The 12,872-nt window shown below is 41.4% G+C and overlaps 1 protein-coding gene across 1 annotated transcript; it reads right to left on the reverse strand.

The window, feature by feature from the left end:
- Positions 1-4,849: 4,849 nt before the first annotated feature.
- cdc25b (cell division cycle 25B) lies at positions 4,850-12,568 on the reverse strand. Its single transcript, XM_046063377.1, has 15 exons — positions 12,033-12,568; positions 11,789-11,871; positions 11,334-11,385; positions 10,149-10,190; positions 9,962-9,995; positions 9,469-9,603; positions 8,911-9,030; positions 8,576-8,713; positions 8,292-8,369; positions 7,852-8,040; positions 7,159-7,263; positions 7,008-7,070; positions 6,756-6,854; positions 6,277-6,522; positions 4,850-5,973 (listed from the first exon to the last, which is right to left on the reverse strand). Exons 1-15 carry the CDS (start codon positions 12,245-12,247, stop codon positions 5,833-5,835), a joined length of 1,740 nt encoding a protein of 579 aa, XP_045919333.1. The 5' UTR covers positions 12,248-12,568; the 3' UTR covers positions 4,850-5,832.
- Positions 12,569-12,872: the final 304 nt, after the last annotated feature.

A 12,872-nucleotide genomic window follows, 5' to 3' on the forward strand; every position in this document is an offset into this window, starting at 1 on the left:
GAAGAAGTGGTGGAGGGAAAAGAAAGAAAGAAAACATTCACCCAGCTTTGTTAACATTCACTCCACTGTTCTATTAACCTCCTCACCCTCTGCCCAGCACAGACCTGCTGAAACACACTATAACAAGACCTGAGGGTGTGATGGTTCTAGTTGTTTGTGGGATTTCATCTTTTTTGAGGATGAAAACCTTCCTTTTCTGGCATTGTTATAGCTGTAACCTTAGTTACTGTACACATTATATTTTTGGGTTACTTAAATGTCATACTTAAAACTGTACAGTACACTGTGGAAAGAGTTATGTTCCAGTAGGAGTAAATTTGACGTTATTATCAATAGTAGCACTTAACAATCTTTTTTTTTTTTTTTTGTATAAAATTCAAGTTGCTATTTTATTCTCCCTTGGTTCAGAGCAGACTTATTGTGGTCCCTACATGCCGTTGTTTCTGGGGGACTGGGAAGTGTGTTACAGACAGAGAGAGTAACATGCAGCAACAAAGTGCAGTTGTGTGTGTTATTTCAGGTCATCTTGGTGTTGAATTAAAGAAGATATACAAGATGAAAGTGTAGGCTCTTATTACTCACAGGCCCGAAGGACAGGACAACACTGCCAACCTAACTTAAGATTAATGTTTGATGTGTCGTGTGTGTTTTTAAGGATGGCAATGTTGGTCAGTCCACCAATTTATGCCGGACTAAAATATCTCAGCAACTACTGGATGAAATGCCGCTACATTTTTAGGCATTCATGGTACCCAGTGGATGAATCCAAATGACTTTGTTGATCCTCTGATTTCATGTAGTGTCACCAGTAGGTCACAGTCTTCACTTATGCAGGAAAATACCTCAACATCTACTGGATGGATTGGTAAAAATGTTGTACAGACATTTGTAGTTCTTAGAGGATGAATCTTAATAACTTTGGTTATCAGATCCAAACCTCCAAAATGACTCCTAGAGTTTAGCCTTGAGTTAACTAATTTCCTGGAGGGCAATTAGTTTCTCCAGGACTAATGAAAGCTTAAAATGAGTCTCAAAAGGTGCCAGGCTTAACATGAAATTAATAATGTCTGTCTTGTTCAAAGTTTTCAAATAATCCAGGGAAATACTGCACCTCAACATCTGATAGATGGTCTGGCATAAAATTTGGTATAAATTCACGTTTCCCTCCGTGTTCCTGACTCTTCCTCTAGCACCACTGTGAGGTTGACATTTTAGGTTTTGTGTGAAATGTCTTGACATCTATTTGATGGATTGTCATGACAGTTTGGTACAGAAAGTCATGTTCCCCAGAGAATGAATCCTACTGACTTTGGCGATCCACTGACTTCTTACCTAGTTGCATCGTCAGGTGAAAACCTACAAAACTAGTCCTAGATTTAGCCTTGTCTTGAATTAACTGAGTTAATTCAAGAGTTTTCCAGCATTAAGTAAGGATTAAATTGAATTTAACTTAAGTTTAATGTTGTCTGTCTTGTTTGGACAATTTCAGTGACAACAAACAACCACCACCAGTAAGACAAGTAATGTTTGACGCTAAGTAAGTTTCATGAAATCCAGTTTGCGGAACAGTTTTTGCATGTGAAAATGCAGAGCTTAGTGTTGGAACCCAGATTTTTGTGAGTATCAAATATGTAACAAAAACAGCCTTTTCCCCCTTTTATCCAATCATGTTAAGGTCCTTTTATACTTCTCAGACTCCACAGAATCATGTGCTTTTTGTGATCTGTTCCAGCTCGTTTGAGATTATGCTGTGTGTACTTATCCTCGCTAATGTAACTACAGCCAGCAGCCAATTATTGAGCTTAACTGGAAGACTGGAAACAGGGGGAAAACAGCTAACCTGGCAAACAAAATCCACCTACCAGCACCTCTAAAGCTTATTAATTAACATGTTATATCTTGTTAGTCCAATCGAAAAACAAAGCATAAAAATTGCACAATGTGGTTTTTAGGCATTTTGACATCTACAGACAAAGGCAGGCTAGCAGTTTCCCCCTGTTTGGTTTCACAAGTGTCAGTCTGATATCAATCTTCTCATCTAACTCTCTGCAAGAAAGGGAACAAGCATATTAAAGTCCTGGTTTGATTTATACTATGACCGGGACACCAACACTTAATGTTCAGGCTAGTTATATGAAGATATGACTCATGAATGCCACAAGAAAAGTCTGAGCAGGTTTCAGGGTTTTTGATCTATAAGTCATACTTCCTTAATGATGAAAAAAACCAGCTAAGCAGAAGAGAAGAGCAACAACAGGATGTCTCAGAGTTATCTGGACCAATAACAGTGAGGCCTACGTGTTTGAAAAAAAGCACACTAAAGACAACATACAACAGGCGACTAAAATATATTTTTGTCTACTCTGCAATCTCAGCGGGGGGAAATGAAATCATCTCAGCCTACAGAGGATGGTCAGAAAGCAGAAAGAGAAGAAAAAACTTCACTGAAAGTTTCTAATCCTCAATAACATTAAATAAGGAAGTTCACCTCACAAAACCACAACCCCCCCACCCCACCCATCCTTTAAACCACAGTGTTATGCTTCGTGTTTCACCGCCCTTTGACAGGTTGTTATTACCTTGTTTTGGAGGCTTGTTTGTCAGTTTCTGTCATTGTCAACGGGGCAGAGCAAACAGTGCTTTAAAGGTGACACCCAGGCTGGAGGTTTGTGTGAGGGCACCTTTGATCGGCCCTGCAGCTGCCTGCAGGACCCCGGGGTGGGGTATGAAAAAAGGCCAGGCTGGGGTAAAGAGGTGGATTCACAAAGGATATATGGTGATAGGAAGGGTGGGGTAATTCTCTGCAGGGTGTTGGTGAGATGCCTGAGAAGTCAGTTTTCACTTAATGTTATAATGACTGACAGGAAGACAGATGTATTTGTATTTCATTGTGTATTTCCAAGTTTACAGACAGTCCTCACTGCTAACAATCATCTAAACCACTGATACTGTTTTTTGCTAGTGAGCCCTTATCACAGGTTGTCTAGCAGTTATGAACAGAAAGGGATTTGTCCTTTTTAAACTGGTTTATATGAATGTTTATAAACCCAAGGAGGTCAAATTAAACCATATTAATGCATGTATGTTATCATTTGGAAGTGTTCTGTACTGATTTAAGTCTTTTGAAAGCTACATTATCTAACTGCATAACATAACAAGCAAACTCCAAAAGCACACATTGTTAATTTTATAAAAAAACTTCCAGGTTCTGGAAAATGTTAAGTTCCCTTTTGTAGTTGCCTCCAGCTCCTAATTGGATGGGTCCAGTTGTAAAATCGGGCTTGCTTTTCTTTAAGGGGACATGCCAAGGACTCATCTACATCTTTAAAAAACAACAATTGAAGTGGAAAATGAAGCTCGTCTTGAAAGGCCCTCGCAAGTGTTGCATTATGTATGCCACATGTAAGGGTGCGAGGCCCCTTAAACCTTAGCAACTGGCCAATTAATCCCTTGCTCAGAAAAGGAGGCTGCGTGATATGAATGGAACAGACCAATTGACGGTCATGCAAAACACTGAAACAAAAGTGTTTTGCAGAGTTTCTTCCAATCTACATTTCACTATCCTGCCAACACTTATTTCCAGCGTTTAAGAATTAAAGCATCTTCTGTTCAGTTAGTTGCACAAGACAACCAACAGACACTAGTTTCAGCGAGAAACTGTTGGCTGTAAATTAGACTTTAGACTCCAATCGGTGGAATGCAAACAAAGGCTTGCCCTCCCTTTCCCATACCCACATGGCCGCTGGGAAACTGCCTGATTTCAAACTTTGTAAAAGCGCCAGAAGGGAGGGAGCTGTGCTATTATAAACTCTCCATCAGATCGTCACGTGTTTACAGCACATGGTGGCTGATTTTTTCAACTGTTAACCTCCTGTCAGGACACGTCAGGGCAACGGCTGGCTGCCAGTCGCTGCCCCCTCTGAAGACACTCCCCTCTGCATACAGGAATGTGCCTGAGCACGTGCTGCAGCCGAGGGACCACTCCCAAGGCTGGCTGGAGTGGGAGAATTTGAAAAAACAGGAACTGCCCTGCGTGCAGGAAAACCTGCGTCCCCGCCACGTGCAGAAGAAGAACAAACCAAACGGAAAATGTGCGATTCTTAGGATTCAGTCCTGTTAGCACATGGGTCAACTTTCAAACCTAAAGGAGGGCCTTAAATCAGGAACATTGACTTATATGTAAAGTTCAGCTGCATCTAACGATCATTTTTATTAAATTCTTAGTCTAGACATCAGAAAAACAGTGAAAAGGGGTCCCAAAGCGACAAGACTGCTTGTTCAAGGTTCATACAGTTTGTTTTATAACAAACCAAAACCCAAAGATACTGCATTTACAGTGATAGAAGAGTGTTTTTGGAGAAGCTGGAACTAGGGGTTTGCCATTTTTGCTGAATAAATCCAATCAAAAGGTGTTGGATTAACCTTGTCAAACAACTTATTTTAACTAACTAAAAAATAAAAAGCCATGCTATGGCTGTGGCCATGATTACAATTCAACACAACACTCACTAGTTTCATGTGAGGAGTACATTGAGATTTCAGTCATTTATAAAGGATTTTGTGATATCACTGACGGTGTAGTGTTGTATAATTTGACTTTACACATACAGCAAATGTTAAGAATTGAATTAAAGAATTTTAGCAAAAAGCGTGGATGCTATGGACATTGTTTCATTGTGGGGATTTGAGGGTGCGCTATGTAGTGGTCACGTTTTGCACTGCAAATACATAAGACTTAAAATGCCAAAGTAACTGTAGTGCAACTCTGTAAGCTTATCCAATTAACTAGGTACATTTCTTGCCCCTGAGACAGGATCAAAAGTCACATTAAAAAAAACCCAACTGTACATCACATTAGAACACACTGGCTCTTTATTTCAGCAGCTCCCCACAAGCCTGTACCAAAATACTCAAATCACCCTTTTCATTATAAACTGACATCATTAGCGCTGCAGAGTGGAAGACATTCTCTCTCTCAAAATAAAAGAATCAAAGCAACACAACGAATATGTTTCTCTTAGATCAAAAATCCTCACCTCACACTTGCTGACCTGCAGCATTAGAATCTAATCTCACTGCAAAGATAACAGGTAGGTTGGTTTGCTTTGGTATCTTCTGACTGAGAAATAAAAGTTACCAAGTATTGCAACTGATCAGAAAGGAGGGGGTTTAAAAAAAAAAAAAAAAAAAAAACCAAAAATAAAAAGACACACAACCTTGGCATTAATGTTATATACTTATCCAATTAGCATTTTGAGATGCCTAAAGAAAGGCATACTTTCAACAAAACAAAATGGGGTAAAACACAATTCATTAAAAAAAAAAAAAGCACCTCACCATTTCAAGGTATTTCAATTAAGTGCTTCAATAAAGGTGGGACAAATGCAAAATAAAAGACAAATATATCCGTGGAGACTGAAAGACAAACATCAGACTTGGCAGTGTGGTTTGTTTGTATTATTGCAATCTGGCAGTGATTTGCGCTGCAAACGCCAGCATAATAAAAAATAAAATGGTAAAAGAGGCAGTAGGTCCAAGTGGTTTTTAAAAAATTATCACATTGCTAAACATCACCTTAATGAAATCTGCTCCCTGCACCTCAGCAACTCCTTTAGGTGAAGCGTTCATTATTTCACCTCTTTGAATTTGCATAAATAACTAACTTTAATATAGTCAAATGAAACTTTTAGAGACTTTATAAAATTCCCTTCTGCTGGCACATTCCCAAAAGGTTTTTCACCGTTGGTGGGGTGAGACCTCAGGCTCTGAGAAGAGTCTGTTCAGGGGGAGGTGGTGTGTTTTAGAGGCAGTTTAAAGGGGACGAGGTGGTTCTCACAGCTTCTTCAGTCGGCTGTACATATCTCTCTTGCTACGCTCCCCAGCCCAGGTACGACTTTTGAGGCGAAACTTCCTCAGGTCCTCCTTGAAGTCCTCGTGGTGCATGGGCCGGTAGGACTGAGGCTCACATTGAGACTGTGCAGGAAGAGAACAATACGAGTTCAAAGTACTGAAAAGCCATCAAGGGATTCAGTTGACCATTACTATGTGGAAGAATTGCTCACTAAATGTTCAACCATTAAAAAGGCAGCTTGAGACCATGAGAAAATAAACTCTTCATGTGTAACAAAAATCCTCACAGCCCACTTTTGAGCTTTCAGATCATGAAGTTGTGCTAAGAAAAAGCTAGTAAGGGGACCTTGACATGGTTATTTTGTTAAATAAAAAAAGATGATCGAAACACACTACCAGAAACATGTGGTTGTTTGCAAAACAAACCTGGTAATGAGGGAAGAAGTCTTTGTATCCGCCCTTGAGGATGTAGAGTTCGGGGTAGTGGAGTGCAGGATACTCGTTCATGGCACGGTCCCGCTCCCTGACGAAGCGACACATTCGAGGGCCGCGCTCCGACGAGAACTCGCAGTGGAAGATGATGACGACACGTTTGTCCGGGCAGGATGGGATGATTGGCATTTTGAGGAGGAAATCCTCCACCTGATCCTCCTGGTGCAGGTTCAGAGCTCCCTGAGACGACAAAGGAGAACATAAAACACTACAATTTAAAAAAAAATGTACAGGAACTGCCCCAGAGGCATTAATGCAGAATGCTTTTTACTTGTGACAAAACTCTAAAAATGATGCCAGACATACAGACTAAACGACAGGAACTGGTTCAATGGAACACATGCAAATCCTTCATTCTGGAAATTAGCAATAATAGTTTTGTAAAAATGTTTTTGGGGAGGATTCTCGCTCACCTTGATGTGTCCTCCCTCAAACTCGTAGGGGTAGCGGCAGTCGAGGACAATTACTTTCTCGACTAGCTGATTAAACTGGCCGGACACAGCTGCCACCATCTGAGAACCGCACAGAACACAATTTAATATGAGATTTTGAAACTTCAGCAATAACTAAAAAAAGAAAAAAAAAAAAAACCACACAACACTCTAAATGTTTGTTGCTTTCTCCTGCTGTGTATGCATCAAAAACGGAGCAAAGTGTCTGCTCACCGTCTCTGAGGTAATGTACTTGAGGTCTTGATGTTTGCCATCCACTGTAGGTAGTATAAAAGGCTAAAAGACAAAAGAAAGAAATTGGATTAGAAGAGTAATTTCACACAATTATAGTTATTAGCGCAAGAAACAAAGCAGTCTTCCTTACCTTGGTGAAATCTCCTATAAGTTCACTGGAACTGTTATCAGCGTCGAACAGCTTCGCAATCTCTGTCTGGCAGAAGGACTTGGACCTCTGGAGCAGTGAACAGCTCTGGAAGGAGAGGAGATTTAAGCAGGCAGTCAAGGAGAAAACATGTTAATTTGAAATGGTCTGTAAAACCAGTGACAATAGAGAGTCTGCTTCAGCAGATGTTTCAGAAGCCATTTCTCCACCTCCACTGAAGAGGTAAAAGATGGTCAGTGGATACTGGTTCTTAACCATGTAGGTTTATCCTACAAACAGGCTTGTTCTTTAGCCTCAACCGATCACCATCTGGATTTAAATAAAAATCGACCACCACACCAATAATTGACTGCCCAAGTGCGATTCACTCAAGGAGGATCTTTTCCAACTTATCTGCTTCAAACACTTGGGCTTGACTGCAACACCTTTCTTGAGAGAGTTTTTAATCAAGGACTTTGACATGATCAATATGTATTGGGCTCCATTTACAGACACTACTATTTAACTAATCTCTGCTCATTAAAGACCAAATTTAGGCATGTACATGCTTCTCACTTTATTCAAAAGGACAATGAGACATCTTCTACTAGTTAATGTGGTCTCATTTCTTACACAAATTGCCTCAGGTACAACAATGACGTTGACTGATTGGTGTATCAGACAATGAGGACTCACCGTTCTTGGTGATTCAGGGTTTTGTTCCAGGGTGGTGACCTGTGTTCCTGCCAGGCTGCGTCGCCTCTTCACCCTGACAGGCGTGTTGTCGTCTCCGGGGCAGTCTGGACGCTTTGCAGAGGGACGGGACACTGGACTGGGCATGGAAGGGGAGCGGAACAGACTCCGCGGCCGGCAGCGAATGACAGGCTGAAGGAGATAAAAATGATCAAACTCAATACACCTTCACATCTTACATTTTGTGAGCTCATTATGAGCTGCTGATTAATATTTCTATCAGCCAAGCAGGAATTTTGTTTCAGTACACACTTGCTATAACTGAAAGAAAGTCTACATGAACTGTCCACTTTTGTAGATTTTCACTGCACATCGTTATTGCTGCTGAAGTCTCAGTATTTCAATTTACCACAAAGCTTACATTTCCTAATAGATAAACTTACAGAGTCTTCCACTGTGCTGTCGGCCACCAGTGGGGCAGTGAGCAAGCTGGCCATTCCCATCGGCATCCCAGAGTCGTTCTGTTAGTGAACAAAAGGGTGGTCTGTCAGACAAATACAGTGAAAAAGGACAGATACCAACAACCATGTGGATCTTTCAAATAAGTGTCATTTCTGTTGTTCCTCAAAAAGGGGTTTTGAGATCTTTTACTGGCAGACAATCTGTAATGGCATCCATTCAACAAATACATAATTGTCAGATATCAGTGTAATTGAAAGGCCCTCACCTCCATGTTGTCATCCAGTACGTCCAGGAAGCCATCATCTTCATCGTCGTTTAGAGATGAAGTGAGGGAGGAACGTCTCAGGAACATGGGGCTGGAGTCAAAAAACTCAAGCTGCTGGACTGGAGGTGGTGAAGAAAACTGCAAGGAGGGAAAAGTAGTGTGTTAGCACCTTTCTAGAACCAGGTCACACTGTGCAAGAAGATAGATACTGAATAACCGTGATTTCAGTTTGTGCACTTTACACTTGCTTTGTAACATAACATGTCTGTTTCCCATGCCAGTAAAGCCATATTTAATTGAAAAATAGTGTACCGATTCTACACATGTTCACATACCATGAGGGCTGGTGCTGAGCTGGGACGGCGGGCAAAGCCGTCCTTTGACTGTCCGCTGGTGAAGGAGCGCACGCGACACCGTGATGCTGGTTTTGTTGGTTTCTTGAATTCAAAGCTTTCCTGAATATTAAAAACAAACAAAAAAAAAAAAAGTTTAAGACTGAATCAATGCCCTTTTTAGGAGGAGCATTTCACAGAGATTAACAGTTTCTAATTTACAGATAATGCTAACTTCCCCAACTCTAACTAACTCAATGGCTACAGTTACTAATCTGTTCCTGAGCTATAGACTATTATTCTGCAGGCATATCTATACAAAATATAAATCTCCCTTGAAACACCTGACATTGGAACCAATATTATTGTAATAAATGAGTGTCAAAATCCTAAGATTGGCCAAAATTTGAAGTCAAATAAAATGCTTTGTCATGGAAACAAATCAGCTTTCTAAGCATTAAAGTTCTAGGATGCACCGTTTCAAACCAGCCAGCAGTCCACTGAACAATGCATGTTCTCTTGGAGATTTGTGTTCTAGCAAAGACAAACTGCATCACTGACCTCCGGCATGTTCTCCTTGTTGTCACGTTGAGAGGCTGAAGAGGCCATTTGGCAGGGTTGTTGGCCGAATATTCCGTAGCGGTGAGAATCTGTTTCCTGTCCCTTCAGTGATGGGCTGAAACTCTGGAGATGGAGCTGAAGGGGATAGAAGAGGGAACTGGTTAGCAGAGGCCAGACAACTGTAAACGAGTGATCCTGTGGTAGTTTTGAACTTCGAGAAAATCTTGTTCCCCAACCCCAGCTGAGAGTTTGAGGTTTCTTATTGTGAGACTTAAAAGCCAGGTGTTTTTAAAGACTCCCCTGTGTGTTTTATAATCTTTACTTTAAACACTTCTGGAGGAATATTTTGAGATGGCATTATTAGTGCTTTATAATGTGTTCAACAGCCAAGTCAAGTCTACAACAGGCCAAATTCTCACAGCATCTGTCAGCCAAATTTTTGACTACATAATACATTCAGGGTTGTAAAACAAAAAAGGACCAATCTGCTTACTGGCAATGAGTTGATTCTTCGAATTGGCATCTTTCTGTATTTGACAAAAGAGGGGAAGAAATTAAAGTCATTAAAAATCAAAAACAGGCAGTTTTAGTTTCAGGAGTAAAATACTCCTGAGTGTAATATTGCTTAAATAATGAGGACATAAAAAACAGACACCAGTTATTGACTAGAAGCAACTTACTCGTTGACAATTCTGCTTGACTGTTGAATGGCCTTTTCAAATCTGTAACACCACATGAGAAGTTGTTCAAAATTTGAAATCTAACAGATTCAAAGTACTGTGCAAGAAAGGGGGATGCAAATAACGCATTGATTATTTCAGCCCTAACAAAAAGTAACATGTCTTTATAATTAAACCGGCTATGGAAAGAGGCTGGGAGCTTTTGCTGCCAGCCAGAAAACCCCTTGTGTTCCTAAACTACAAAGAATCTGGAGCTGTATTGAGAAAGCGAGGGGAACGGTTGGACTAGAGGAAGTTGGCTGAATGCATGGAGGCAAGAAGCGATCTTTGCATTTGAGTTATGCCCACCTGTATGCTAAATGAGTGGAGCTCAGTGTGCAGCTAAGGGGGGAAGGGAGGGCAGGAGTAGGGATGCAGAGATCAGCTAATCTACCATATGCCTGCTGGAGCAAACGCTGCCAGCCCCCTTTCTGCAAGAGCCCTTTGTTTGTCGAGGAGAGAGCGTGTCCCATTCAATGCAGACTAGGAAAGGGGGGGCAGTTGTTTTCTGGGGGTGCCCTCATTTCAATAGTCCTGATGCAGAAAAAGCTCAAGCCCCCCCTCTCCTATTGAAATAACAGTGCATAGGAAGAGTGTGCCAAAACCCATAGGGGTCGGGCTATCAGTAAACCTACGTCCTCCCCCAACCTGGAAAACTCCTAGCAACCGAGCAGCTGTAAAGGAGGTGAATGAGCACCAAATGCTGCTGTAAAGGAACTCGCACAGTCGGTGGCAGATGTCTGCAAAGACTCGCCCATCTAAGAATTAAGAAAAAAGGGCCACCCAAGATTAGCAGTCCAAGGATATGTTGACAAACTGGTCAATAACAAAGAGGACCTGCGTTCAGGTTTCCAGCAAACATAAAACATGTATTTGATAGGATTTGTTACAAACAATCTTAATACTAAACTTATAGCAAGTTAAGCTCGCGTGTCCATATCCCCTAATCTTCTTAGTAAAAAATGAGTGAGGCCATCTTCTTAAAGCCAACAGAAGAAACAATCCTACATTAGAAATAGTGCTTGGCTCAGCTGAGCCCAAGCGCAGGGTGGAGGTGAGGGGTGGGGGTGCCAGTGGGTTAAGCAGAGGGACAGAACTTACAGGCTGATTGATTAGAACAGACATGATGAGGACATTGCAACTTACGTGTCCTCCATTTCAACAGAATCCATGGGACTCGGGGGATCCATGCCTAGGCCTGAAGATAGATACGTGTCAGATGGAGATAAGCACCAGGTGGTGCAGCACAGGATGGGAAACTGGTACCAACAACCAGCTGAACAACAATGAATGAGCAGTGCGGCTGGAGAACTTTGCCTATTCAGCCAGTTTAACAGGAACTTAACCAAATATTTGGATATATTGTACACTAACTAGACCAATTCAATTTGCAAAAAGGAGTGATGTGTCAGTGCAACTTTGCATAGAAATAAAGCATAAAGGGTTTTATTATTGATTAGTCTAGTCTCTTGCTTCACCTAGATACCATCATGAATGATGGAAATAAGATGCAGATAAATTAACATTAGGCACAGAGGCATCAATTATAATAGTCTCAATTAGCACAGACAATAGCCTTTTTAGGAGGGGGGGGGGCTCACCAGCATCAGATGAGACGTCAGAAGCAAAGGAGGGAATCTTCTCGAGGGGTGCATGCTTTCTCCTTTTTGGTGTATCACATTGGCTGTGTGGGAAAAAGATAAACAAGGAAATCAATGATGTGCACAGTAAACCAGACTCAGGGTTAGGATAGTGTTTTCCCATGGCTTGCAAAAAAATAAAGAGCAGCTGAGTTAGTTTATAAGCACTAAAAGAAATAAAATAACAAAACTTGAATAATAATACCTTCCGAGCACGACTAAATTGTTCATGTCCAGAGCCAAATTTGTGACAGGAGACAACACGGTCGCGGGTCCAGGGGAGAACAGGTCCCTGCAGTGCGCGGTTTTTGTGCTCAGCTCGGGCAGAGTGAGCGAGGAAAATCCGGGGATCCCATCGGGCCTTCTTTTCAAAACGGTGTTAACAGGACTGGTGCTGCCCAAAAAATTGACAGACTCCATTTTAGCGGTCCAATTTGTATAAGTCCTGCAGACGGTATTGCTCTGTAGTAGATTTAGTTTAAATTTCGGGTCAAAAAGCGAGAATCAGCAAGACGGCCCAAACTTCGAGCTAACCCGGAAGCTAACCAGCTAGCAACAATTTAAGAAAACATTTCCGAAGATTTGATCCGAAACACCGTTTGGAAGAGACTTGGCAGTTCCGCGTGGAGTAAAACTTTGATTCAGTCCTGCTAAATGACTAAAGCAGCATAGTTGTTGTTCCTGTCAGAGAGCTGCAGCACAGCGTACTCCCTCTCTGACAGCCCCTGGTTTCTGAGAAAAGAGACTGGAGCTGCTCGTATTTATGTTCAAAATAGAAGCTCCAGAGCGGCAATCTTTCAGCCAATCAGCGCTGTTGTTATATCGACTTGACCAATCAGAGCTCGGAACGACTCTCCGCTGTTGTCCTCTCACCGGAAAAGGGAGAAGAAGAAGGATGTGACACAATCCCTCACAATGTTGATCTTTATTCTCAGAAATCTTTTGTTCTCACTCTCAACTGTGGGCTCTTAATTTTATCCATAAATGCGCGAAAAAAAAGCCCATTTTAAAATTTGATAAACACTGTTATTTAAACATTTTATGG

Source organism: Micropterus dolomieu, linkage group LG11 (assembly GCF_021292245.1).
Source record: "Micropterus dolomieu isolate WLL.071019.BEF.003 ecotype Adirondacks linkage group LG11, ASM2129224v1, whole genome shotgun sequence".
Lineage (NCBI taxonomy): Eukaryota > Metazoa > Chordata > Actinopteri > Centrarchiformes > Centrarchidae > Micropterus > Micropterus dolomieu.

Coding starts and splice junctions, on each gene's coding strand:
- cdc25b (XM_046063377.1), bottom strand. CDS start 12,247: ATGGAGTCTGTCAATTTTTTGGGCAGCACCAGTCCTGTTAACACCGTT. Junction 11,386..11,788: donor TGACGTCTCATCTGATGCTG/GTGAGCCCCCCC, acceptor ATCTATCTTCAG/GCCTAGGCATGGATCCCCCG. Junction 9,031..9,468: donor ACAAGGAGAACATGCCGGAG/GTCAGTGATGCA, acceptor TTTAATATTCAG/GAAAGCTTTGAATTCAAGAA.